A 26,950-nucleotide genomic window follows, 5' to 3' on the forward strand; every position below is an offset into this window, starting at 1 on the left:
GAAATTTTTTTATTTTTGAAGACAAAGGCTTGAAATGACCCTACTTGCATTCTGTTCATTAACTTTGACAGAAATATTTTTAATACAGTGGGTTGTCCACCATTATCAAATAATAAGAGGTTGTATCATTCTTTTGTTTAGTTGGGTGCAGGTGATTGTGAAAGGAGAGTTGAAAAACATTATGAAACTTCACCTTAAAGGCAAATCAGTTTTAGAATAGTATGTAGTGAATTGAGGATCTGGTCATTGATTTCCTCAGAATTATCCATGACCTCAGGTCCCTGCCCTGAGATACTTAAACCCAATTTAAAGATCACTTGCCTTCTAAAACACTTAATAACATTTTCCATTTGCTACTGAATTCATAGATTAGTGGCTAATCTCTCTGCTCATTACCATTCTATTCCATTTTTATAAACATGCCATTATATTTCTTTGGGTAATGAAATTAATTCTGAATTTATTTTTGTAATTTAAGACTAACTTTAAAAATAGCTCATAGTACTTTGTTCTGTGTTTTTTTCCTCATGAAAAAAATACTTACTTTTCCTTGTTTAAAGATGGAATGTGGGAGGCAAGGGAAAGAGTAACTTGTCTTAAATATTAAAAAATCTAAAGAGCCTGCTAAATTTATATGGCTTTTTACTGTTTTATATTCATATATATTGGATGTGTATTTTAGAAGTTGTTTTCCCTGGGCTCCCCTCCTTCCCATTCCATGTGAAAGATGAACAAACTATAGGCATTATAGTTAATCATCTTTTGATTTCTCTACCTCAGCAGAACCTTCTAAGTCCCAGACACGTAAACCCAAGTGTGGCAAAGGAACTCACTGCTCTCGAAATGCGTACATGTTGGTTTATAGACTGCAAACTCAAGAAAAACCCAACACAGCTGTTCAGGTACCAGGTAAGCAGCTTTCTGGGATTACAGATATCTTAGAATACCATGCTCAGCGATCAACAACAGATTGATCTTTTATAGGTTATATTTAGATTGAGTCCCTATGGTAACTGTTGATGAAATATGTATTACATGCCAGTTTGCTTTAAAGTAGTGAGTTTTTAAATAAGCCTTTGACAGTACTATTGCACTGCCTCACCTCCCCCCAAGGAAAGCAAAAGCATTAAAAAAAAATTCCCCAAAGTTGGCAAGATGTGTATTTAAAGAGCAATTTGATTTTTTGCTATTTAGTGAATTTTAGCCACTTATATACTGTTCCGTTCTCTGTGGAATCATTTGTTTTGTAGTGATGTTTCTGAGCCATTTGATGGTTCTGGGGGGCTGGTGCTATCATGGAGAACCAGGTTGGGGGAATCACCTAGTATTATTCCAGTGATTGTCTTCAATTGTATTTCTGCCCTCAGGTTGGAAGGCTCTAGCAGAAGCGGGAGGCCACACCAGGAAATTGCCACCAAATTCTTGTTCATTATTTGATACAATTTAGAGATCACCATGGTTTTCTGTCTTTGAAAACAAGGATAAGGTTTTTGTTGTGTTTGTTTTTTTTTTGTCTGTTTTGAATAGCTTTTCTTCAAGAGCTGGTAGATCGGGACAATTCCAAATTTGAGGAGTGGTGTATCGAAATGGCTGAGATGCGTAAACAAAGTGTGGATAAAGGAAAAGCAAAACATGAGGAAGTTAAGGAGCTGTACCAAAGGTTACCTGCTGGAGCTGGTCTGTAAGATATTCTGGGACAGCACTGTTGCCATTAAGTGCCTTGTTTTTTGCGTGTGTTTACAACTGTATATGAAAAAACTTTTTCTTACCTTTTCTCCATTAAAGTCTCTATATACTCTAAAATTACTGTGTAAACCATCAATAACTTGATGTGTAACGTTCCATATAGTTTTTGTTTTCAGGTACTTTTAAAAATGGGAAGCTGTTAAGAAATTACAAGGTATAGGTCAGCACTGCCTTTTTTTTTTTGTCTCTTGTAGATATTTTTATTGTGTGAGATATTAAAATCTGTTTGGATTAATATGGAAGCAAAACACCTATTATCCTTCCTTGCATAACTTGTGCCCTAACATTATTGGCAGGCATTCTTTCAATGGGTGCTGTTTTTTATGATATCATTAGATTAACTTGAAATTTAATATGTGATTATTATGCTAGAGTGGAAAAACTTCAAAGTTCTAAAACTAGAACTTTGAACTTCTTAAGAATTATCCCACATAATCCACCTCATCTCTTTATTGTGCTTATTCAAGTTAATTTCATACTTCAAAAAGAAATCTGAAGTTTTAAGCTAATTCCATTTGTAAAAATGTAAAAATTCCTGTTCTTAGTTATTTCATTGACACAAATTCCCAATCTCACCTTCTCTTTAAAGAAGAAAGGCAATCAAGCCCTAACTTTAGAAAGTAAATACTTTTAGTTTTATCTTTTTGATATCTTAACTTTTCCATTAGTGGTATAACTAATGAAAGATAAATATAGATTACTGAATCTGTAATAATAGCTTAGAAGTTCTTGTAGTCTCATCATAATTTGATTCTGATCCTTTGTAACCTGTTACTCTTAACACATTTACAGGGGGTGGAATTACCCTAAAAAATTAGACTGACCTTAATTTCACTAGAAAGAATTTGGAAATGAACCCATGATTCAAATCTCTAAATTTATGAGCATTTGTTCAAAGATGATTGAATCTGGAAATCTGTTTTCTGAGCTGTATTCACAGTTTCTTGTATAAGTGAACAAGAGAAATGAGCCTACTGGGTCTAAATAAAATGCTATTTTAAACCATTCTTTAAAACTACTTGATCCAAAGATGTTATATGTCAAGTTATCACTGCCTCTTTTGACTCTTTTTACCCAATCTATAAGAACCTGTGCTTATATCTTTAAGAATATGCCTGTATGTCATTTATGCTCTTACTAGTTTTCCGTATACAGTAAATTTACATAGGGAGAAGTCCATGTTGTCCTAATATGTTGTAAGATTCCAAAGCTAATGTCCATGCTTTTGTGCTGCCAGTCTTTTGTTACACATTTTCTGAATCTTGCCTGGTTATAAACATTTAAAGAAGGCTCACTTATCCTAAAATTTAAGCTTCACTGGAAACATGAACTCTTTTGATCCTTTTTTTATTCAATTTGAAATATGCTTAAATTGTCTTTAGATAAAGCATTTCTAATATTTTTGGTGCAGTGATTGCTCTAGACTTGATAGTTTTCCATAAGAAATTCCCGTGTTCAAAATTCAGACATTGTTTCAAAACTAGAACTTTGAACCAAGATGTACATTTTTCCTTTGCAGATATCTTAGCAATTTATTTCCTGGCTCATCAAATGCTGAGATTGTATACAGTCTAATATCTAATAGCTACTCAATAGCTAGATGGAGTTCTCACTCCTTTTTTGATAGTTGATTTTCTGTGCCTTTAGAAGGCAGTGCTCAGGTAGTTTACTGAATCACAAATAATAGGAAACATCTTTGAGAGCCTGTCAGGAGCTTTTCAAGTGGAGAAACAGCTCTATGGATGCTGTAGTATAAAAAAATTTTGCCGCAAGCAGAATCTGCCTTAACTACAAGACATGCACTAGATCCTATTAAAGGGAAATTCTCAGCAGAGGTTGATGATGCAACTCTTTAAAATGGTGATAGAGACTGGAAATGAAAAGACAGACAGACCATAGTCACTCTTCCGTGGAACCTCTAGCACACTAAAATAAAATCCGGAATACTGGTCAAGTTAATAAATATGGTATGAGGTCTGAATGATGGGCTCAAGGTCTCTGCTTCTTCCTCTTCTTCAAAAGCATGTGTAGGGTGCATGGGTGGTTCGGTGGTAGAATGCTCGTCTTCCATGTGGGAGACCCGGGTTCAATTCTGGACCAAAAATTTACATAGTTTTCTAATCTTTGTAGCTTACATTGAATTCATATTGGACTATTCAGAACCAGAACAATGAACAATACTTGGATATTTTCTGGGGGCTTCTACTAGGGTATTGAAAAGTTTGGTCTTGGACTAATTGCCCTTGAGTTGCGTTGTATGGCTTAAGGTTACGGTCACACTGGGCTTTGGAATTCCAGCAAACAACCACCCTGGCCAGGAATGCTTCGTGCTCTTTCAGTTTTCTTAGATGCCTTTCCTTATAACAGTCAGGATTCTTATAGTTTATTCTTCCAGTTAGCAATATTGTCCTCTGTTCACCCCTCCCCAACTGCTTGGGAAACTAGAACATCTAGCAAATTATTTTTGAATATTAGTCTGGACCACAATCCTGTCTTCCCTCCTGTAATAGCCTTCAGATAATTAAATTTTTAATCTGTGTGACTATACTTTAAAAAGATTACATATGTTAAGACTTTAATTTTATTCCCTTGTATAGGATTCATTATCTTTAAGTTCTTTTTTTTTTTTTTTTTTTTTTTTTTTTTAAGAGAGAGGGAGGAAGGAAAGGAAAGACAGAGAGAAGGAAGGAAGGATGGAAGGAAGAAAGGGAAACATCTTTAAACATTTTCTTGTTTTATTATATTTTGTTTGTTTGTTTGTTTTTTACATGGGCTGGGGCCGGGAATCGAACCGAGGTCCTCCGGCATGGCAGGCAAGCACTCTTGCCCGCTGAGCCACCGCGGCCCGCCCTATCTTTAAGTTCTTAAGATGCTATTCTCTATCCCTGGCAAATTAAACTGGATACATGACAAATAAAATTGGGGCGGTATTTTGAATGTAATTCACCATACTGTTATATTTTGTAAAATGCCACAACCGTATAACCTATACTACATCTTAAGGTCTCCTCTTTTATATATTGTGTGAATGTATAATTAACTTTTCTATATCTCTTTTCTTCCAAAAAGCTCAAAATGCTTCACATATCTTATCTTTTACATTCAACAACATCCCTGTGAGGTAGGTAGAAGGCAGGTATTATTATCTTCATTTTACAAATAAAAGACCTGAAGCATAGAGAGTTTAAGTGACTTGCTCACGTTCAGTTTCTTGGTGGCAGAACTTGGATTAGACCTTGGTCTGAACTTGCAGTGTTGCTGACTAATCAGAAAGCGCTCAGTTGATGATGTTGTTAGCACAAATAAGGGATCTGACAGTTTCAAATCTTGTTTTTGTAAAATTAAAAATTTTTTTACACTAAAATTAAAATGAGAATTCGTTTTCTAGATCTGTTACTCTGTAAAATTGGTCAAAATGGGCTTTGAGTACAAGTGTCTATCCCTCAGATCTCATCAGAAGTAGTGTATAATACAAATATATAAATTCAACCTCTGTATGTTTTCTTCTATGTTTTATGCTGGGACTCACTGGAGATCTTTGTAAGTAATCAAAGCTGGCCCTTTACCTTTAATTTTGGCTTTCAGGGAACTCTGAGACTCCCTTTTCCCAAATTAAAGCTCATTTTTAGGTATTTGGTTTTGTCTTTTAAGTTTTACAATTTCAAAATGGGCAGTAATTTAGTTCTAGTGTGCTTCATCCTGGAACTTCTTTAAAATAGCTTATATTCTTGAAATAAATAATATAATTTAATGAATGAGTCATGATACAGATTTGGAGAGTTGTCAAATACTCTGTTAATTGACATCAGTATCCTCTTAGATGAAGAAAAATTCAGTGGTTGAAATGGGTTTGTGAAATACAATTATAGCTGATGAAGTTAATTTCTAACTTAGAATGAGAAGCCAAGCTGAGTTCTAGTTCTCAGATGTATATCACATTATTATGAAAATAATATTTGTGATCATAATTTATGAAATTAAATATGATAGGGGATGAGGTTGTGTTATTTGTGAGCCAGTGTGGAGCATGGCTTGTAGTCAGCAAACATGGGTGTCCTGATCAAAGCTCTGCTGTGCTATCAAGCAAGACACTTCTCTCTGTAGATGCCTCTTTTGTAGAATGTGGTTAATAATACCAGCCGATCTCATAGGGCTCTGTGCAGAGTCATCATTATCATGTGCAGCTCCTCGAACTCAGAAGAGTGGTAGTTAAGCAAGCGGAGCTTTGTGTTCATCAGACATCTTCCCAGCATAATGAGTTTTCTGATTGTGCTAACTTTGGACAGGATTTGCGTTGTCTTTTGAGAAAATGAATGGATCAGTTAAAAAAGCTGTAAAAATACATAGGCTCTCTCTGTTGCTTCCTTCTTCAGAGCCCTATGAATTTGTCTCTCTTGAGTGGCTGCAGAAGTGGTTGGATGAATCAACACCTACCAAGCCCATCGATAATCACGCTTGCCTGTGTTCCCATGACAAACTTCATCCGGATAAAATATCGATTATGAAGAGGATATCTGAGTATGCAGCTGATATTTTCTACAGTAGATATGGAGGAGGTCCAAGATTAACTGGTAATTCAAACAAGGATGTCTTCTTTGCTTCGAAAGCATGTGGTCTTTAATGAATGGGGCTTTATGATGATATGACCCAACTGTCCTAGACCAGATATTGCATATACTTGGCACAAAAGATTTGCTTAAAGACAAAAAATAGGCAGAATTTAAGCAACATTTAATATTAAGTATAATATTAGAAAATAAATTGGTGCTGGTCACTGAGGGTACCATCTGTCCCACCCTACCCCACCCCCAAAAGGAGACAAAATAGGACTCTTTCGAGAGACATATGAGGTAGTATTTTATAATTTTATTTACTACTCTTCAAAGTAAGAATTTCAGACTTCTCTGGCTTAAAGTGAGGATTACAATTTGAACTCGAGTCTGATTGATTACAAGTCTTGTGCCTCCATGCCATGGTGACTTTTTATACCAGGGTGACTTTTAACAGTATGAGACTTGTAGATTGTTTTTGTTTATGCGTGGAAGTTGCTTGATTTATACTTTGAATATAGATATATGTTACCCCATAATATCTGCAGTCTATTTGATTTTGGCTGCCTTTCCTTGAAATATTTTTGTCTTTAGTGAGCAACTGGGACAGAGGTCCCACTCCAATCTATGCATGAGACTAAACAAAACTGCATGATCTCCAACTGCACACCCCACCCCCTTCTTTGTGTCTAAATTTGGGTCTCTGGTTTAAAACTCATTTGTGCTTTGTGAAGTGCTGAAAACCTTTTATTAACAGAAAATCTTTGCGTGAATAAAGTATATTTCCTTTCATTCTCTCTTGCCTCTAGTGAAAGCCTTGTGTAAGGAATGTGTGGTAGAACGTTGTCGGGTGTTGCGTCTGAAGAACCAACTAAATGAAGATTATAGAACTGTTAATAATTTACTAAAAGCAACAGTAAAGGGGTATGTTACACAGTGCATATTCTTTATGATAAAATAAAAATTTTCAAGAGGTAATAAACAAGCAGCTTGTTATTTCTAGAAAAGAGGTCATTGGAATTTTTAGAAACAAGAGGCAGATGAAATGTGGATGGCAGTCAGATCAAAAGTCAGTGTTGTAATAATTGCCACTGTGGCAAAGATAAAGACACCTGAATTGGACTATATTCCATCTATTAGAGAGAATAAAGCAGAGATGTGAATCTGTGACCTACCCAAACCAAAGCTTGGTGTTAGCCTGTGCTCTGGCATGGAATTATAGAATGCTCACATTGGAGAAACCTTCTGGCAGGCCTGTGGGTGTCCTTCTTGAAGAGACCTTAAGTAAGTGTGTTAACAAATGGTACCTAGTGAAACATTCTGGTCAGAAACATCCAAGGGTACTTGGAGTTTAAAACCCCCAATCCATAGAACAGCTCTGGACTCAGGAACCAATAAAATCAGGTAGCTAATGAAAAACATTTTATTATGTCTGGGTTTAATTTAAATTGTATAGGAAGAGAACATTTACCCTCCAATTTCCCAAAGATTAATTTAGTCACTATTTTTTGATCATTTCACAAATGGCCTATTGAGTACTCTAAATGTGTGTATATTTAAAGGCACACCTGTCTGTATTGTGAATAGTAATCAAGTGAAAAAGAAAAGGGCAGTTGATTGGTTTGATCAGCATAGTGTAAATGAGGGCTTAGGAGAAGCAGGATAAGACTGAAGATTGAAACAAAATATTAAATGCCTGCAAGTCAAGTAAAATGCCTTGGATAGCTAGGAGTGAAAATGGCCAAAATGAGAACGTAGGTTAAAGCAAAATTGTACGCACAACAATTATGCAAGTGAAATCATTGCCCTCTCCCCAGTATGTAGGATATGACATCCAGGGGTGAAAATCTCCCTGGCGGCTTGGGAGATGACTCCAAGTATGAGTCTGGCCCTGGCACCATGGGATCAACAATGCCATCCTCACCAAAAAGGGGAAAAGAAGAGTAACAAATAAGGTATTAGTAGCTGAGGGAGTTAAAATAGAGTCGAGAGCTACCCTGAGGTCACTCTTACACAAGCTTCGGTTGACATTACTGCTTATCATAGCTTGCCAAACCCCAACTAAAATCATTCCTGCTAGTCCTAAAGAACACCTAGGGTATTATATAAGATTCTACAAAAGTTCCATGCACTAAGTAACTTTCTAGAAACCTACAACCTCCAGATGGTTCCCAGGACCAGATAGGTCCTGAAGTGCAGAGTGGCCAGCCTCTCCAGAACATCAGCTAGTTCCATCCTCCTACCCCATTTTGTTGACAGCCCCTTTCAGCGTGAAAAAGTTAGAAGGGGCATACCCAAATACCCCTAAAGAGTGGGAGAAAGATCAAAGATGGAGTTATACAAAGAAGGTCAGGTTTAACAAATGAGTATGATTGCTGAATCATTATATTGATATTTCCTTCAATCTTCAGTATCTTAGAGCAGCTAGAAGTAAAAACCTAAAATTGTGTAATTGTAACACATACTAAACCCTGAAATCTGTTCTATGAGTACTTGTTGCAGTGTTCTTTGAAATTTATTGCTTTTTTGTATCTGTGTTATTTTTCATAAAAAAGAAAAAATTCAAATGTGATGACAAAATATATACAGGTAAAAATTTTAGCATAGTACCTAACATATCATGAGCGCTTAATACATGTATTACTAATAAATAGTATTTCTACTAAGAAAAGAATTTTGTATGTGCAAGAGCTGATTTTGAATGTAGCTCATTTTCAAGAAAATAAGACAGGGAAGACATTAGGAAATGTTACTTAACATTCTCTCTGTTCCACAGCAATGACGGATTTTGGGTGGGAAAATCTTCCTTGCGGAGTTGGCGTCAACTAGCTCTTGAACAACTAGATGATCAAGATGGTGATGCAGACCAAAGTAATGGAAAAATGAATGGCAACACCTTGAATAAAGGTAACATTTTTTTTTTGGCATGTAATTTTTTTATTATTAATTTTTAAATTTTTTTTTAAATAACAAACACAAAATTCTTAACTTTTGATCATTCCGTTCTATATATATAATCAGTAATTCATCATATCATCACATAGTTGCATATTCATCATCAAGATCATTTCTTAGAATATTTGTGTCAATTCAGAAAAAGAAATAAAAAGACAACAGAAAAAAATTCATACATATCATACCCCTTACCTCTCCCTTTCATTGATCACTAGCATTTCAATCTAAATTTATATTAACATTTGTTCCCCCTATTATTTATTTTTATTTCCTATGTTTTAATCATCTGTATAAGGTAGATAAGAGGAGCATCAGACACAAGGTTTTCACAATCACAGTCACATTGTGAAAGCTATATCATTATACAATCATCATCAAGAAACATGGCTACTGGAACACAGCTCTACATTTTCAGACAGTTCCCTCCAGCCTCTCCATTACACCTTGACTAACAAGGTGATAATCTATTTAATGCATAAGAGTAACCTCCAGGATAACCTCTCGACTCTGTTTGGAATCTCTCAGCCATTGACACTTTATTTTGTCTCATTTCATTCTTCCCCCTTTAGGTCGAGAAGTTTTTCTCAATCCCTTGATGCTGAGTCTCAGCTCATTCTAGGATTTCTGTCCCACATTGCCAGGAAGTTCCACACCCCTGGGGGTCATGTCCCATGTAGACAGGGTGGGCGGGGGTGAATTTGCTTGTTGTGTTGACTAGGAGAGAGAGGCCACATCTGAGCAACAAAAGAGGCTCTCTTGGGGGTGACTCGTAGGCCTAATTTTAAGTAGGCTTGACCTATCCTTTGTGGAGTTAAGTTTCATATGAGCAAACCCCAAGACTGAGGGCTCAGCCTATAGCTTTGATTGTCCACACTGCTTATGAGTGTCAAGAATTCAGCTTGGGGAAGTTGAGTTTCCCCTAAAGGTAACATTTTAAAGACAACTTTTTAAAAAAATAAAGTCTTTCAAAAATGTCTCAGAACAAAAAAAAAAATTTTAAGCTGTTTAAGTATAAGACCAACTCAGCAACTCACATGTGGAATTCTCCTGTCTGTATAAACCTAGCATACTTGGACTCAGGTTGTTTCTAGTTCAGCACATACATAATTAATTTTAATTTCACTGTAAGCTAAAAATTTTATGAAACCTTTACCATGATTCACTTAATTTCCTTATCTCCAAATGTAGGTAAATTTGCATACGTGTATGTGTTTATTATTTTTAAAGATGGTCTTAATTTTCTCTGCATTTATTTTCTGTTTTCAAGCAGCTATTTTATGTGTTTCTTGCCTGGATCTTTTTTCCCCCTTTAATACAATTTTATAGAGATATATTCATGCACCGCACAAACCATCCAAAATGTCCAATCAGTAGCTAATGGTATCATCGCATAGCTGTGCATATCACTGTGATCAATTTTAGAACATTTTCATTACTCCAGAAAATAAATAAAAAGGAAAACCCACATCCTCCCAATACCCCTTATCCCCCACCCCACACACCCCCATTGACCCCTAGTATGGTGTGGTACATTTGTTACTGTTGATGAGAGAGTATTAAGAGATTACCATTAGTTTGCAATAAGTACATTTTCCCCCCATATATCCCTCTGTTATTAATTCCTCGTAATAGTGTCGTACGTTTGTTCTCATTGAATAAAGAACTTTTTTGTATTTATACATTTAATCACAGTTATTGTCCACCATGAGAATCACTGTGTTATACATTCCCATGTGTAACATGGGCTTTTCTTCTGGTGACGTGCCTGCTCTAAACCTCCCCTGTCCACCACATTTCACCCACAATTCAGTGCTTTTAATTGTAGTTATAATAACATGCTACCATCACCTCTATCCATTTCCAAACATTTAAGTTCAACCTAGTTGAAACTTCTGCAGTTATTAAGCAATTGCTCACCATTCTTTAGCCTCATTATATATCCTAGTAACCTGTATTTTGGATTTTATATCTGTGAGTTTACATATTATAATTAGTTCATATTAGTGAGATTTTACAATATTTGTCCATGTGTCTAACTTATTTCACTTAACATCATGTCTTCCAGATTCATCCTGGGGTGGATATTTGAGAAAATAAAACAGAAAGCCACCCTTAGTTTTAAGCTGATACAGTTGGGATTTTTAGCATTTTGAAATTTGAAGAGCCTTTTTCCTCTTGGCTTTTGTTGTGCTGTTGTAATCCATGAACTTAATATTAGTTCCGATTTTATTGCCTTGTCATTTAAAAAATGTACCTTAAATTTAGTCATGTTGTGTGACCCAGTATTTTATGTTTTCTTTGCTGCTCTTCCAACCCTCTTTGTATAACAGTGATTCTTCAGTTTAAGCAAAATTGGATGCCATAATAGAAAGTGTTTAGAAGTTAGCCTAGCTTAGACATTTTTTTCGTGTTACTTTCAGAATACTACTGTTCTCTGTTCTACCCGCCTCATTCAAAAAATTAAAATGCTTTAAACAGCATAGAAATATATAAAATAGAACTTGAAAGCCCTCCCACCAGTTATAATCACTGCAAATGGTGACTTTTATAATGGAGCTCATATAGGCACAGTTGTACATTTTCCCCTGTCAAAATTTACAGTTCTTTTAATTTAATGGCTACACTTCATTGTATCAGTGTATTATAATTTACTTAACTAATTCTGTTTCAGTGTTTTACAATTACTATATAAACATAGATGCAGCAAAGCATCCTTGTGTGTCCTGATACCTACATCTTTGCATTATTTTCAGAATATTTAAATTCTTAGAAACTGTTGGATCAGGAAAGTATTCCCATTTTATTTGCCTCGTTTTATATGTACCGGTGCATATTAGTACGTTTCCTCCAGAAAGTATATTCAGGTGCTCACTTTTGCTTGTTTTTGTCAACATAATCACGTCAGTCTTCATCAATCTGATAGATGAAAAATGACTTAGCAGTGTTGAGGTACACTATTCAGAATTATCATTGAGGCTGATCATCTGTACACATTTGAGAAACTGCTTGCATTCGTGTGCGTTTGAGAGAGAGAAGAGGAAGGCAAGTTATCTGATCACGTCTTTTCTTTGCTCGTTTCTCTTCAGTTTCTTTTAATGATTAATAAATATTCTGTATATATTTTAAGTGCATTAAAAATTTATTGTATGCATAATTGACCTGGGAAACCCTTGGACTGTTCTAATCTCCTGATATTCAAGACTTTTTAAATCTATTTTCCTGATATATACATACCTACAAATTTACAGTAACACAGTGTCAGCATGTAGGACAAGAAGATACTGGAAGAGAAATGTCAACAGGAAAAGCAAAGTTCTTACTATGTATGTTTGACATTAAAGGTTAAGTCCTTATTAGCCTCTGAAGCTTTTTCTTCAACCCCTTAAAGAGTAGGTAGGTGAAGTGACATGACATATAGCTGAGTAACTTAGTTTGTGACACAGTATTCAGAATCCCTGACTAGAATTAATGGAAGGCTATGTAAATTATTTTTTGAATTGGAAAGAATCACATTTTCTTGCATAACCTGAATTTTTTAAAGGTAAAACTCGCATGAGATTTTTTTTCCCCCTTTTAAGGAACTGTATAAGAATCACTCGGTTTTGACTTTCAGAATGTTGTTAAAGCTTTATTTGTTCAAAATTGTGCAGAGTAGTACCTCTGCTATTCTCAACTTTTAAATACCACAGCCAAAGCAATCATTTTCTGTATTTCTTTTGATCAGATGAATCAAAGGAAGAAAGAAAAGAAGAGGAGGAGGAATTAAATTTTAATGAAGACATTCTGTGTCCACATGGTAAGCAGAAACATAAATCTTCTGTCACTATTCTGACTCTCGCATATCACAAATATTTTGCTAAACATTTTGAGCTTTCTCTTGGAACTAGGCCTTAGTGGGGCAGGTATGATGGAGTAACTGGTTTTATGAAACTCTACGTGTTCTGTAATGTTTCTGATCTTTTACCCTTTTCATCTTGTTGTTTCTATTCCCTGCTTTCATGCCAATGTCAAGTACTTTTTTGCTCATCTTGCAAAAAAAAAATTTTTTTAATCCAAAGAGAATTTCCCAACCTTGTGTCTGATGCTCCTTTTATCTAACTTATCGACAGACGAGTAAAGCATATGGATTAAAAATAAATAAATAATAGGGGGAACAAATGTTAAAATAAATTTAGTAGATTGAAATGCTAGTGATCAGTGAAAGGGAGGGGTAAGGGGTATGGTATGTATGAACTTTTTTCTGTTTTCTTTTTATTTCTTTTTCTGAATTGATGCAAATGTTCTAAGAAATTATCATGATGATGAATATACAACTATGTGATGAAAAAAAGAGAATTTCCTGATTTTTAGAGATAATCAGAGAAGAAGAAACTTTTTACCACATATGAAATTGAGGGGCATTCTGGGTTTGAGGGGAAGAATTTCGATTATATACCCTATGATGATTTATCTTTATCTAATTTGGACATTTTGAGAATAGGGTTTGTAAATTTCTTGGTATTATTAGGGCTATTTGTGGTTTAGTTTCTTGGACACTTATTGAATAATTATTATATATTAGGTTCTCTTAATAAATTTCAATCCTTATTTAATTCTGTTGATTGATTTAGGTGTTTTTAAACTTGATCTCAATGAGTGCTCACTTCCAATGGGTAGTTTTTGTAAGATAATCATCTCAGGGACTGATTGTATAAGAGATGATTTTTAAATTCTAATAAAACTCTGAGTCAAGCCAGCATCTACTTCTCATAGCTTTCCCTGTGCAAAGCTCTCCCTTCCTTTTTTAACCCAGTGTGAAAAAAATTGGACCCACAGAGGCTGGAATACCAAAAGCTGATACTGTTAACCTATATCTGTATATGTCTTATCATGTGTACTGTTTATATCGCTAATGCTTATAATTCTTACTGGTCCTAATAAACTCTTAAATTCAGTTTTAATTTCATTGGTTCATGTCTCGTACCCCCTGTGATCAGTAGCATTTTTATATCAAGGGGACGTTGCAACAATGATCGTAATAGTTGTCATTTGAGTAGTACTTATATTCTGATCTTATATTCTGCACAGTGTGAAGATATGACCTCTTGGGGGGTGGATAGCAAAAGTAAATTAATAGGGAAAAAATGGAATGAGGAGCCAAAGGTTTCTTTAATGATGCTTTCATATCAACTCTTTTATTTTATAACATAGATGTGCACACTTAAGTGCCTCCATTTTGAGAATTGAGGAATCCACAACAAAATACCAGATTTCTTGTTTGGTACTGCCAAACTGGTTGAAACAGTGCCAAGACTCAGGTTGTCATCTTTTTCTTTACCTTACTTACATTTGCTCTACCTGCTTACCGCTTGTCTTATCTTCTCATTTCTGTATTGACAGGTTTGACTGGAAAGCATGACAGAGCTAAATGTGATTTCAGGATTCAGACTGCATTCTTCAGTTGATCAGAAATTGTACATAAGAGCTATTTATTAGACTTTTAGATTAATCTGCAACTTGGTGGCACTTCCATGCCATTTTTTGTTGTCTAGTGTTTAAAAGGTGATAGTTCTCTACTTTTGTTTTTGTGTACACCCTCTGTCAGTCTACCATGCCAGCAGTATCAGACTTTCCAGATGCAGGATATTTGTCCTTACTTAGAAGTTCTCTTACCAAGTTGTATTACCAAGTCCCAGTTCACTTACCAAGTTTATATTAAAATCTGTATCTTGTGATGGTGGTGGTGGTTATATATATCAATTTGTTGGTAATTGCTAGTACTTAGTATTATAGTTCTTATATGATAGCAGGCATTTGTTGAATACATATTATGTACCTGGTAGTTGTCTTAAGTTTATAGGTATTGACTCATTTGATTTATACAACTCAGTGAGACCAGTATTAGTATCACCTCCATTTTAAGTAAAGTAACTTCATTTTAAGTAAGTAAACTGAGGCATAGAGAGGTGAAAGTCGTTTGGCCAAGGTTCTCACACTTGATTGATAGTTTTTCCTATGTATATATATGTCTATTGGAAATTACTTTTCTTCAAACATTTGAAGGACTTGCTCCAGCTTTCAGCATACTATTCAACTGTCCAAAGCCATTTTTTCCCTTCCTTTTCTGCAAGCTTTGTAGGATCTTTTTCCCCAGTGTTGCAAAATTTCACAGTAATCTGCCTTGGCATAGACCCTTTATCTTATTGTGCTAGGCACTCTGTGGAGGCCCTGTGCATGTTGGTCATGCTTGTTGACTCCGAGCTTCACTATTAGGGTGCTCTAGCTGTATCAGGGAGTTCCCAATGTCAATATCTTTGCTCGTGGGCTGCTCAGATTTTTCCCATAAGCATCTTCCAGTTTCCTGCCTGGAAAATGCAAATTGGCTGTCAGTGTTTTGAGGTTGTAGAGAGAAGAGAGCTTGGGAGCCTCTGCATTCAGTATGGAAATACTTATCTTTATTTCAGCTCATTACCTCATTCATTTCTGTTTTGGTGTCTCCCAGTACAGAGGCTTTTTCTTTTTCTTTTTTTTTAGATTTTCATCAGGGAGTTAGCTCATAATCTTTTATGGGTAGCGGGAATGATTATCTGTAGGATGTAAAAGAGGGGACTGAGATCTACCTCTTAAATAGACTTTTATATATATATATAAGAGTGATTGTAGGTTTATAGAAAAAATCATGCAAAAATGCAGAAAGTTACACAATTGCATTAGTGTCCTCTACCCCACCTTTTTTTTTTTTTTAATGTATTCTGTTTTTTAACCACACCTTCACCAACCCTTGAAGTTCTGTGTGCCAGCAGTTCCTAGATATATGGAGGTGGTTCTGCTGTACAGTAAATATAGTTACTTCTTGACTTTTGCCAGCTGAGAATTTAGTTTTCTTGTGTCTCATTAATCTGCTTTCAAACTAATAATATTTTGTTGCTGTTGTTCCTGCTTTATTCTTTTTATCCAGCCTTATGTCTGAAATAAATTCCTTTACTGGGATTTAATGGTGTTTCGGAAGGCACTGAAAGTAAATTCAGGTTTAAAACACCATTTTCATCTGGGAATCCTTGTTTCCAATTTTCATATTTCTATAACAAAATCCCTATATATTTTATATGTATTATAGTGTCACAGATATTATATGAATTAATCACTGGGCTATATTCCATTAGAGGAATTTCTAATACAACAGATATCACAGAGTTCAACATTTATTTGCAGATAATATATCTACCAAATCTTCTTTTCCAGTTCATTTATATTCCTGACTTGTTTATTATACCTGGCTTGCTTAATAGGGCATTTTTTTGTTGTTTTGTTTTGTTTACAAGTCCTTTGTTCAGTGGTCCAAATTATTGTAGTTTGAACTGGATTTCGGGAGTATTTATCCAGAATCTAAACTCGTTTTTAACTAGGTTTCTGTTTTCCCAGAAGAATCTTTGAGTATTAGATTATCCAATTATATTTGGTGAATTAAGTCTCTCATGACATATCTTATATTGGGATCTATTACTCACCGGGTGAATTTAGTTAACTGGCTTCCTCTTTTCAAATTTAAGAAACAATGCTATTTGTTGCAGGGTCAAGTCTTTTCTAAAAATTCATGTGTCACAAGGTAAAAGTTAATTATCGTGAAATCATAGACAATATTCAAATATATTAAGTCATGGTATAGTTATTAAAATGATATGAAAATAAATTTAGAAACAAGGCTAAGAAGTTGATTGGAAACTTTGTATTTATTACCAATTAGACTGATATAAAATGACTTACTATAATAGTTTTCTGATTTCAGAAAGATATTAGGGTTGTTCCAATCATATAAATAATATGCATTCAACATTAACTCTAGTTACTAAGTAAAAGAACCTCGCACATGAAAACAAGTCATTGCATCTAGTTTCTCTGGAATCCTTCAGATTTACATATTAAAAATGTGTGTGTGTTTGTATTTTGTCTTCTCCTCTTTTTTTGAATTAGATGGAATCATACACACAGGGAGAAATTTTTTTTTTTTTGAAAGAAACGACTTTAAAATTATAATTACATTAGAGTTCTTTCTAAATCAGGTCATGGAGAGCTGCCTTAATTTTTTTTTTTTTTTTTTTATGGCTGCATTGTATTTACTACAAGGATGCAAAAAATTAGGGTTTGTTAATCCAATTAACCTTTTCTTTTTAAATAAATTCCCTAATTGTGTCTGAGAATAGGCATTTTGGAGTACCGTTTTTATAGCCTCAGTGAAAGTTTAACAACTTGCTCAGAAAGAAAGTAAATTTTTACATTATGACCTAGTTTCTGTGGTAATAAGTTTATTAAAGCAAAGTAATCTTTTGGGGATTTTTCAAAATCTCAAAAGATTGACAGCTAGAAAGTAAAAAGGTGGTTTTGAAGTATTAGAAATTGTAGGGTTTTTTTAAGACAGACCTTGGGTTTGTATTGCAGCTTTGTTATTAAGTAGCTGAGGTAGCCCTGAGCATGTTATTTAATCACTTTAATTCTCAGTTTATTTACTATGTAAAACACCTAAGGCGTGGAATGATGGTATTATATTTAGACAGCCCCTGGCTTTCTTACGCTCAATAATCTGGAAACACTTTGCCAGAAACAAATGTATAGCTTTGGAAACTTAAAGACGGTTTTATAGGTAATGACCCATAGGTAGTTAAAGTGTAATTCGTTAATTTATCAAATGGAGTGAGGGGTCAAGTGAAAAGAAGGGACCCAAAGCTAGATGTAGGTATGCTGGGATAGCAGCTTGCTATGATCTGAATCTTCCTGTAATCTTCTGAGAAGATAGAAGGGTGGTGGTGACTAGTATCTTTCTTGTTCCCCTGGGAATTTTGAAGATCCAAGGGTATTGGAGTAGTGGTGCAGTAGTAGTAGCAAACAAATCAGAATTTAACTGGAGTTGGTTTTCAGATTGAACACTAGATTGCTTTATTAATTTAAGTCCGAGTTGATAACCAGAGAATGAGCCTGTGAGAGTTGGACACAACCTTAAAAATACCATTTCAGTTCAGAATTATTTCAGGAAAGAATCAAATGGATGAAAATAAAGTATGCAAGAAATTAGGACAGTTGAGTGTGGGAGAAGATGAAACCCTTTTAGGCTAACAACTTGATAGGCATAGAGGTCACAGGATCCCTAAAAACCCCCCTTTTTACTGCTTCATTCATCGCAGGAAGAAAAAAGAAAATTCATGGTTCTAGATTTGTGCAATTGCTTTACCTCCTGGTTTTTTAACCACAGACCTAACTTAAGGGCACAAAATTGTGGTTAGTGGGTAGCTCTTTTAGAATCACGAAATTTAATTTTTTGAGATTTTTTTAAAGGAAAGAGATAGAAATATAAAACTTTAGAAAAGAATACCTATTGACTTTTCTTAGCTTTCTTAAGAAGTAGAAAATAGAATTTTGGGGGCTATATATTGACTCATTAGCTTTTGGGGTCCAAATGTTGTTGTTTTTTTAACTCAGGGGAGTTATGCATATCGGAAAATGAAAGAAGACTGATTTCTAAAGAGGCTTGGAGCAAGTTGCAACAGTACTTTCCAAAGGCTCCTGAGTTTCCAAGTTACAAAGAATGCTGTTCACAGTGCAAGGTACTGAACTCTCTGCTGACATCTATGTAAATTGCATGCTACCTCCCTGGTTTAACCTCCCAGGAGTATTAACATTGTACTTTTAGTGGGGGTGTGGGGAGGAGACAAGTCTTTTACTGTCAGTAGGAGATGGTTGATATGCTTCATTCTCTTTCAGATTTTAGAAAGAGAAGGGGAAGAAAATGAAGCCTTACATAAGATGATTGCAAATGAGCAGAAGACTTCTCTCCCGAATTTGTTCCAGGACAAAAACAGACCATGTCTCAGTAACTGGCCAGAGGTATAATAGTTCCTATAAAGGAGCGAATCCTTTTTACCTTTTTTAAGGCCTTTGCCAAATTGCTTATGATCTATTTGAGAACAATCCAAAGCTTCTCTAACTCTCCTCTGTTTAGTTATCTAATTAGGGGAATTTACTCTAGTTTGCTATTTCCTTAAAGGGAACTATATTTCCACTTTATAAATCTTGAAAAATGAAAACCACAGTATGTGAAAAGCATTTACCATAAGGAATTTTCAGGAGTACAATAAATTAATGGATACTCTCATGTGATTTTTATGTTCTAGGATACGGATGTCCTCTACATTGTGTCACAGTTCTTCATAGAAGAATGGCGAAAGTTTGTTAGGTAGAAACCATAAATTTTCAGTTTTCTCTTTTGTTATTGGCTCTAGTATTTTTTATAAAAATAAATGGATTCTGTTAGTGGTTCCTGTCATGATTACTTTTGCTAGCATATGCTGAAAACTGTCTTTTCTATTGTTCTATTAATTGTCCTAAGAAACATTTAATTACCAATAACCTTTAAAATACATCTCTAATTTTAAAATAATTAACTTAAAAATATTCGGTTTAGTTGTGTTATAGTGAGGTATATTTATGCCCCTTGTCTTATTTGAGTAGAAAGCCTACCAGATGTAGTCCTGTGTCATCGGTTGGAAACAGCGCTCTTCTCTGTCCCCATGGGGGACTCATGTTTACATTTGCTTCCATGACCAAAGAAGATTCTAAACTGTGAGTTGATTCATTCTCTTCATGTGATTTTCTGTTTCTAATGATTGATGAAGTGTGTTTAGGAAATCTTTCATCTGACTTAGTCTGTTTTAAGAAATCCAGTCCTTTGCTGAATTGTTTTTTTTTCCCCCTTTGTATGTATACTACAATGAGCGCTTGTCCTTCAAAAAAAGAAAAATTGCCGAAAGCTGCCTTGCTCTTTATGCTTCTTCCTTCTCCCTCCAGGAAGCAGAGCTCTGCTTTCTCTTTCTAAACTGCTCGTATCCATTACAGTATCTCTAGGTAGACCTCTTTTCTGGAATCACATAATCAATACCATTTTGGTAGTAGCGTGTTTCTTCTGCAGCCGCCAGACTTCAGAAAATAAAGCAAGAGGAAGACAAAATGTTGCTAAAGCAAAATCACTGAGCTGGTCATCTGGAATCCAAGGATCTTAAAATAAAAATTGGTTTCATTCCTTATATATCTCCAGAAGAGCTCATCTATGAAATTTGCCTCTGATGTTGCCATCTTATTGTTTTAATTTTTTCTTTTTTTTAGCTCCCCATTCCCTACTCTCCCTGGACCTTCTTGATAACCTATATTCTAGTTTCTGACTATGAATTTGCATTTTTTAATTATTTCATATAAGTGAGATCATAAAATATTTGTCCTTTTGTATCTGGCTTATTTCACTCACCATGATGTCTTCAAGGTTTATCATGTTGTTTAATTTATCAACTTTTCATTCCTTTTTATAGCTGAATAGCACTCTATTTTATTCATTCATCTGTTGATGGACACTTTGGTTGCTTCCATCTTTTGGCAACTGTGAAAAATACTGCTATGAACATTATTGTGCAAATACCCATTTCTCCTTTCAATTCTTTGGGATTGCCAGGTTATAGGATAATTTCCTGAGGAACCGCTGAACTGTTTGCCACTGCACCTGCACCATTTTACATTCCAGCCAACACTTGTTATTTTCTGTTTTCTTTTCTTTTTTTTTTAATAATGGCCAACTTAGTGGGTGTGCAGTGGTATCTCATTGTGGTTTTGATTTGGTTTACCTAATGGCTAATGATGTGGAGCATCTTTTTGTGTGCTGTATTGTCCATTTTTATGTCATTCGGAGAAATATCTACGTAAGTCTTTTGTCCATTTTTGACTTGGTTGTTTATCTTTTTGTTGTAGTTGTAGGATTTCTTTATATGTTCGGAATATGGAACCTTTATCATATATGTGGTTACCAAGTATTTTTCCCATTCTGTAGGTTGTCTTTTTATTTTCATTATATGGTCCTTTGATGTACAAAGGTTTTTAATTTTGAGGAAGTCCCATTTATCTACTTTTCTCTTTTATTGTTTGTGCTTTTGGTGTAAAGTCTAAGAAAGCATTGCCTAATACGAGGTCCTGAAGATGCTTTCCCTATGTTTTCTTTTAGGAGTGTTAGAGTTTTGGTTCTTATATTTAACTTTGAGCCATTTTGATTAAATTTACGTATAGGGAATGTGGTAGGGGTCCATCTTCATTCTCTTTCATATGGAAATCCAGTTTTCCCAGCACCATTTGTTGAGGAAACTGTTCTTTCCCCATTGAATGGACTTGGCACCTTTGTCAAAAGTCAATTGGCCGCAGAGGTGAAGATTTATTTCTGAACTCTCAGTTCTATTGCATTGGTCTATACATCTGTCATGTGGCCTATACCATGCTGTTTTGCTTGTTACAGCTTTGTAATAACTTTTAAAAGTCAGAATGTGAGTCCTCCCACTTTGTTCTTTTACCAGATGGATTTGGTTATTGGGGTCCCTTGCTCTCCCATATAAATTCACAGATTGGTCTCCATTTCTGCAAAGTAGGCCGTTGGAATTTTGCTTGGGTCTGTATTGAATCTGTAAATTGCTTTGGGTAGAATTGACATTTCAAGAATATTTGGTTTTCCTATCCATGAACATGGAGTGTCTTTCCATTTATTTAGGGCTTTCAGTTTTTTCAGCAATGTTTCATAGTTTTCTGTGTATGAGTCCTTTATGTCTTTAGTTAAATATACTCCTAGATATTTGATTATTTTAATTGCTATAGTAAATGGCATTACTTTCTTGATTTCCTCTTCAGTTCATTAATAGTGTACAGAAACACTACTGGTTTTTGCATGTTTATCTTGTACCCCCACCATTTTGCTGAATTCGCTTATTAGCTCTAGTAGCTTTGTTGTGGCTTTTTCAGGATTTTCTATATATAGTTATTTCTGCTGCAGATAGGAAACATTTTTGCTTTTTCATTTCCTATTTGAATGTGTTTCATTTCTTTTTCTTGCCTAATTGTTCTGGCTAGAAATTCCAATACAGTATTGTACAAGAGTGGTGATGATGGGCATCCTCCTCTTGTTCCTGACCTTAGAGGGAAAACTTTGTCTTTCACCAATAAGTATGATGTTAGCATTAGGCTTTTCATATATGGATTTTTATCATATTAAGAAAGTTTCCTTCTGTTCCTAATTTTCTGAGTTTTTTTTTTTACTTTTTTTATTAATTAAAAAAAATTAACAAACAAAACATTTAGAAATCATTCCATTCTACATATATAATCAGTAATTCTTAATATCATCACATAGTTGCATATTCATCATTTCTTGGTACATTTGCATCAATTTAGAAAAAGAAATAAAAAGACAACAGAAAAAGAAATAAAATGATAATAGAGAAAAAAAACTATACGTACCATACCCCTTACCCCTCGCTTTCATTTACCACTATTTCAAACTGAATTTATTTTAACATTTGTTCCCCCTATTATTTATTTTTATTCCATATGTTTTACTCTTCTGTTGATATAGTAGCTAAAAGGAGCATCAGACATAAGGTTTTCACATTCACAGAGTCTCATTGTGAAAGCTATATCATTGTTCTATCATCATCAAGAAACATAGCTATTGGAACACAGCTCTACATTTTCAGGCAGTTCCCTCCAGCCTCTCTGCTACATCTTGAACAACAAGGTGATATCTACTTAATACATAAGAATAACCTCCAGGTTAACCTCTCGACTCTGTTTGGAATCTCTCAGCCATTGAAATAGTCTCATTTCACTCTTCCCCTTTTGATCAAGAAGGTTCTCTCAGTCTCTTGATGTTAATTCTCAGCTCATTCTAGGGTTTTTCTCAGTCCTTTGATGCTGAGTCTCAGCTCATTCCAGGATCTTTGTCCCACATTGCCAGGAAGGTCCACACCCCTGGGAGTCATGTCCCACGCAGAGAGGGGGAGGGTGGTGAGACTACTCATCATATTGGCTGGAGAGAGAGGCCACATCTGAGCAACAAAAGAGGCTCTCTTGGGGGTGTTTCTGAGTATTTTTATCAAAAAGATTAAAAATGGATTTTGTCAAATTACCTTTTCTTTGTCGGTTCAGACAATTATGTGTGTTTTCCCCTTTGTATTATTGATGTGTATGGCATTAATTGACTTTCTTATGTTGACTCTGGGATAAAATAAATCCCACTTGATCATGGTGTAATGTAGGAGCAAGGGTTAAAACAAGACCTGCGGAATTTGTTGAGAATAGCTGGTATCAGAGTGGCAGCAGTAATAATCTGTGGAGATTGTTATTTGCTTAATGGAGAACAATCTGGGAGAGAGAGAATGTTTGTTTTGTCTTAGCCCCAGGTTCTCTGCAGTTGTCTTAAGTAAGCACCATGTTTTCTCGCCAAGTGCATGCATGCTCTTAGTCACGTGAACCCTGCAGTATATAAGCAGAAACTAGTTAAGAATAAAGTTGTCTGTTGTCACTGATCTTCAGACCTCTCATCCCGTCTGTCTCTCTCGTCATTCCTTAGTATCCTTCGTGCTGTTCCAAGGTGAAAGCAGCAGTGTAAAATGCTTTTAATGTGCTGTTGGGGTCAGTTTGCTAGGATTTTGTGTGTGGGAGGTTGGTTGCATCTGTATCCGTAAGGAATATTTGTCTGTAATTTTCTTTTCATTTGATATCTTTATCTGGTTTTGGTATCGTGATGCTGACCTCAGAATGAGTTAGTAAGAGTTCCTTCCTCTTTGCTGTTTTTGTAAGAGTTTGAGCTGTATTGGTATTAATTCTTCTTGGAATGTTTGGTAAAATTCACCAGTGAAGCCATCTGATCCGAGTTTTCTTTGTTGGGAGGTTTTTGATTATCAATTTAATCTCTAATTATTATTGATCTATTGACCAATATTTCTTCTTGAGTCAGTGTAGGTAATTTGTGTGTTTCTAGGAATTTGTCCATTTCATCTAAGCTACCTAATTTGTTGGCGTACAGTTGTCCATACAATCCCTCTGTAATCGTTTTTATTTCTGTGGGTTTGGTAGAACCTGCCCCCCCCTTTTCATTTTCTGATTTTAGTTATTTTCATCCTCTTTATTTTTAACTTTGTCAGTCTAGCGAGAGATTTATCAATTTTATTGATCTTTTCAAAGAACCAGGTTTTCTGGTTTCCTTGATTGTCTCTATTGTTTTTGGTGGTGTTGTTGTTCTCTATTTATTTATCTTTGCTCTAATTCTTCTGCTACCTTTTAAGCTTTGTTTCCTCTTTTTAAAGTTTCTCCAGTTTTGAGGTTACAGTTGGTTTTAGGCTTTTCTTCTTTTTTATTGTAAACATTCAGAACACTGCCTTTCGTATATCCCATAAATCTTGGAACGCTGTTTTTTATTTTCATTCACCTCAAGATATTTCCTTATTTCCATTGTGATTTCTGTTTTGACTGATTAGTTGAGTGCATTATATAATTTCCACGTATTTGTGAATTTTCTATTTCCCCTTTGTTATTGACCTAGCATCATCCACCGCAACTGGGGAAGATACAGTGTATGATTTTAATAGTTTTTTAAAATTTGTTGAGGCTTGTTTTGTGACTTAGCATATGGTTTGTCCTGGTGAATAATCCATGTGCACTAGAGAAGAGTGTGTATTCTCCTGCTGTTGGGTGACATGTTCTATATAAGTTTGTTAGGTCTAGTTGGTTTAGATTATTATTCAAGTCTCCTATTTCCTTATTGATCTTGCATCTAAATATTCTATCCATTATTGAATGTGGTATACTTAAGTCCATTATCAATGTAGAACTATCTGTTTCTCCATTCAAATTTGCCAATATTTGCTTCACATATTTTGGGATCCTCCTCTTAGGTGAATATATTTTTATTAATTGTCTTGTTGAATTGTCTCTTTTATCAGTGTATAATGTCCTTCTCCCCTGTAACAGCTTTTGATTTAAAGTCTATCTTATCATATATTAGCATAGCTACCCTACCTCTCTTTTTCTTTTTTCCATGAAATATTTTTTCCATCCTTTCACAACCTACTTGTGTGTCTTTGAATTTAAGATGTCTCTTGTAAATAGCATACAGCTGGGTACTTCTTTTTTATCCATTTCTGTCAATCTCTGCCTTTTGACTAGAGAGATAAATCCATTAAAGTCACTACTGATAATGGTCCACTTTCTTCTGCCTCTTTGCTATTTGGTCTTTTTAACTCTTATACCATTTTTGTTCCTCACGTATTCTGTTAATGCTTATTTTCATACTTATGTGATTTTTTGGTAGTATGCCGTTTTGAGTCCTTTCCATCATTTTCTTCGGTGTCTGGCACGTATTTTCCTTGTGGTTATCATGGTGCTTAAAATTATCATCATAAATCTATGATAATCACGTTTGATTTGATACCAACTTAAATAATAAACACTGTTCCGACACCCCTTTGCCCCCACCTTTATTTTGCCCATCCCCACCTTTTTGTTGTACTTGTCACAGACTGTGTGTCATGGTTAGGGACAGGTGTCAACTTGGCCAAGTTGTGGTACCTGTTTATCTGATTGGGCAAGCGCTGGCCTGTCTGTTGCAATGAGGATATTTCATAGGATTAGGTCATGAGCACGTCAGCTGCATCCACAGCTGATTCCATTTGTAATCAGCCAAAGGGGAGTGTCTTCTGCAATTAGTGATGCTAAATCTAATCATGGGAAGCCTTTTAAGGAGGACTCAGAGGAGACAGGGTGCATTCCTGCTTTGGCTGGTGAGCCTCTCCTGTGGAGTTCATCCAGGCCATCCATCGGAGTCGTCGGCTTCGCAGCCTGCCCTGTGGATTTTGGACTCTGCATTCCTGTGGTCACGTGAGACACTTTTATAAATTTTATATTTGCAAGTGTTCCCTGTTGATTCTGTTTCTCTAGAGAACCCTAACTAATACGCTATGTTTATACATTGTATGTTCAAAACTTCAGACTTCTTTTTAAGCATTTACATTTTAGAAACTGTAAGAAGTAAAAATAGTAATTTCATACCCAAAGATACAATATGAAAGTACTGGCATTTATAATTACCCGTATGGTTACCTTACTAGAGGTCTTTATTTCTGTTTTTTGATCCACTGTCTAGAGTTTAGCATTGCTCATAGGGCAGTTCTAGTGGTGATGAACCCCCGTTCTAGTTTGCTAGCTGCTGGAATGCAATACACCAAAGATGGGTTGGCTTTTATAAAAGGGGATTTATTTCGATAGCTCTTCAGAGGAAAGGCAGCTAACTTTTAACTGAGGTTCTTTTTTATGTGGGAAGGCACAGGATGGTCTCTGCTGGCCTTCTCTCCAGGCCTCTGGGTTCCAACATCTTTCCCTGGGGTGATTTCTTTCTGCATCTCCAAAGGCCTGGCCTGAGCTGTGCGTGCTGAGATGAGGTATGCTGAGCCTCTTGGGCTGTGCTAAGTTGAGCTCTCTAAGCACCAGCTGATTAAATTAAACATCATTCATTACAGCAGGCACACCTCCTAACTGACTGCAGATGTAATGAGCAACAGATGAGCTTCACATGCCATTGGCTCATGTCCACAGCAATAGATCTAGGCACCTTCTCCTGGCCAAGTTGACAACTGAATCTAACTACCACACCCCCTCTGTTTTTACTATCTGGAAATATCATCTTAATCTCCCCTTCATTTTTTTTTAAATGCAATTTTGTTGAGCTATATTCACACACCATAGAAACCATCTGAACCCTCTTCATTTTTGAATGACGGTCTTACCAGATATAAATTGCTTGGTTGGCAATTTTTTCACAACACTTTAAGAATGTCATTCTACTTCTTTCTAGCCCCCATGGTTTTATGACG

The 26,950-nt window shown here is 35.3% G+C and overlaps 1 protein-coding gene across 3 annotated transcripts in view; it reads left to right on the forward strand.

Moving 5' to 3' along the window:
* The window catches only part of USP48 (ubiquitin specific peptidase 48), a 91,930-nt gene that overhangs the window by 42,879 nt on the left and 22,101 nt on the right, over positions 1-26,950 (forward strand). For 2 of the 3 annotated variants that reach the window (XM_077150936.1, XM_077150938.1), the window contains exons 10-19: positions 781-909; positions 1,528-1,677; positions 6,120-6,317; positions 7,106-7,220; positions 9,073-9,203; positions 12,976-13,047; positions 18,702-18,826; positions 18,984-19,106; positions 19,394-19,455; positions 19,731-19,841. In XM_077150936.1, the coding sequence (XP_077007051.1) occupies positions 781-909; positions 1,528-1,677; positions 6,120-6,317; positions 7,106-7,220; positions 9,073-9,203; positions 12,976-13,047; positions 18,702-18,826; positions 18,984-19,106; positions 19,394-19,455; positions 19,731-19,841 (1,216 nt within the window). The remainder of the gene's footprint in view (positions 1-780; positions 910-1,527; positions 1,678-6,119; positions 6,318-7,105; positions 7,221-9,072; positions 9,204-12,975; positions 13,048-18,701; positions 18,827-18,983; positions 19,107-19,393; positions 19,456-19,730; positions 19,842-26,950) is intronic. The other variant, XM_077150937.1, reaches the window with a different exon arrangement.

The sequence above is a fragment of the Tamandua tetradactyla genome, chromosome 2 (assembly GCF_023851605.1).
Source record: "Tamandua tetradactyla isolate mTamTet1 chromosome 2, mTamTet1.pri, whole genome shotgun sequence".
In the NCBI taxonomy this organism is placed as follows: Eukaryota; Metazoa; Chordata; class Mammalia; order Pilosa; family Myrmecophagidae; genus Tamandua; species Tamandua tetradactyla.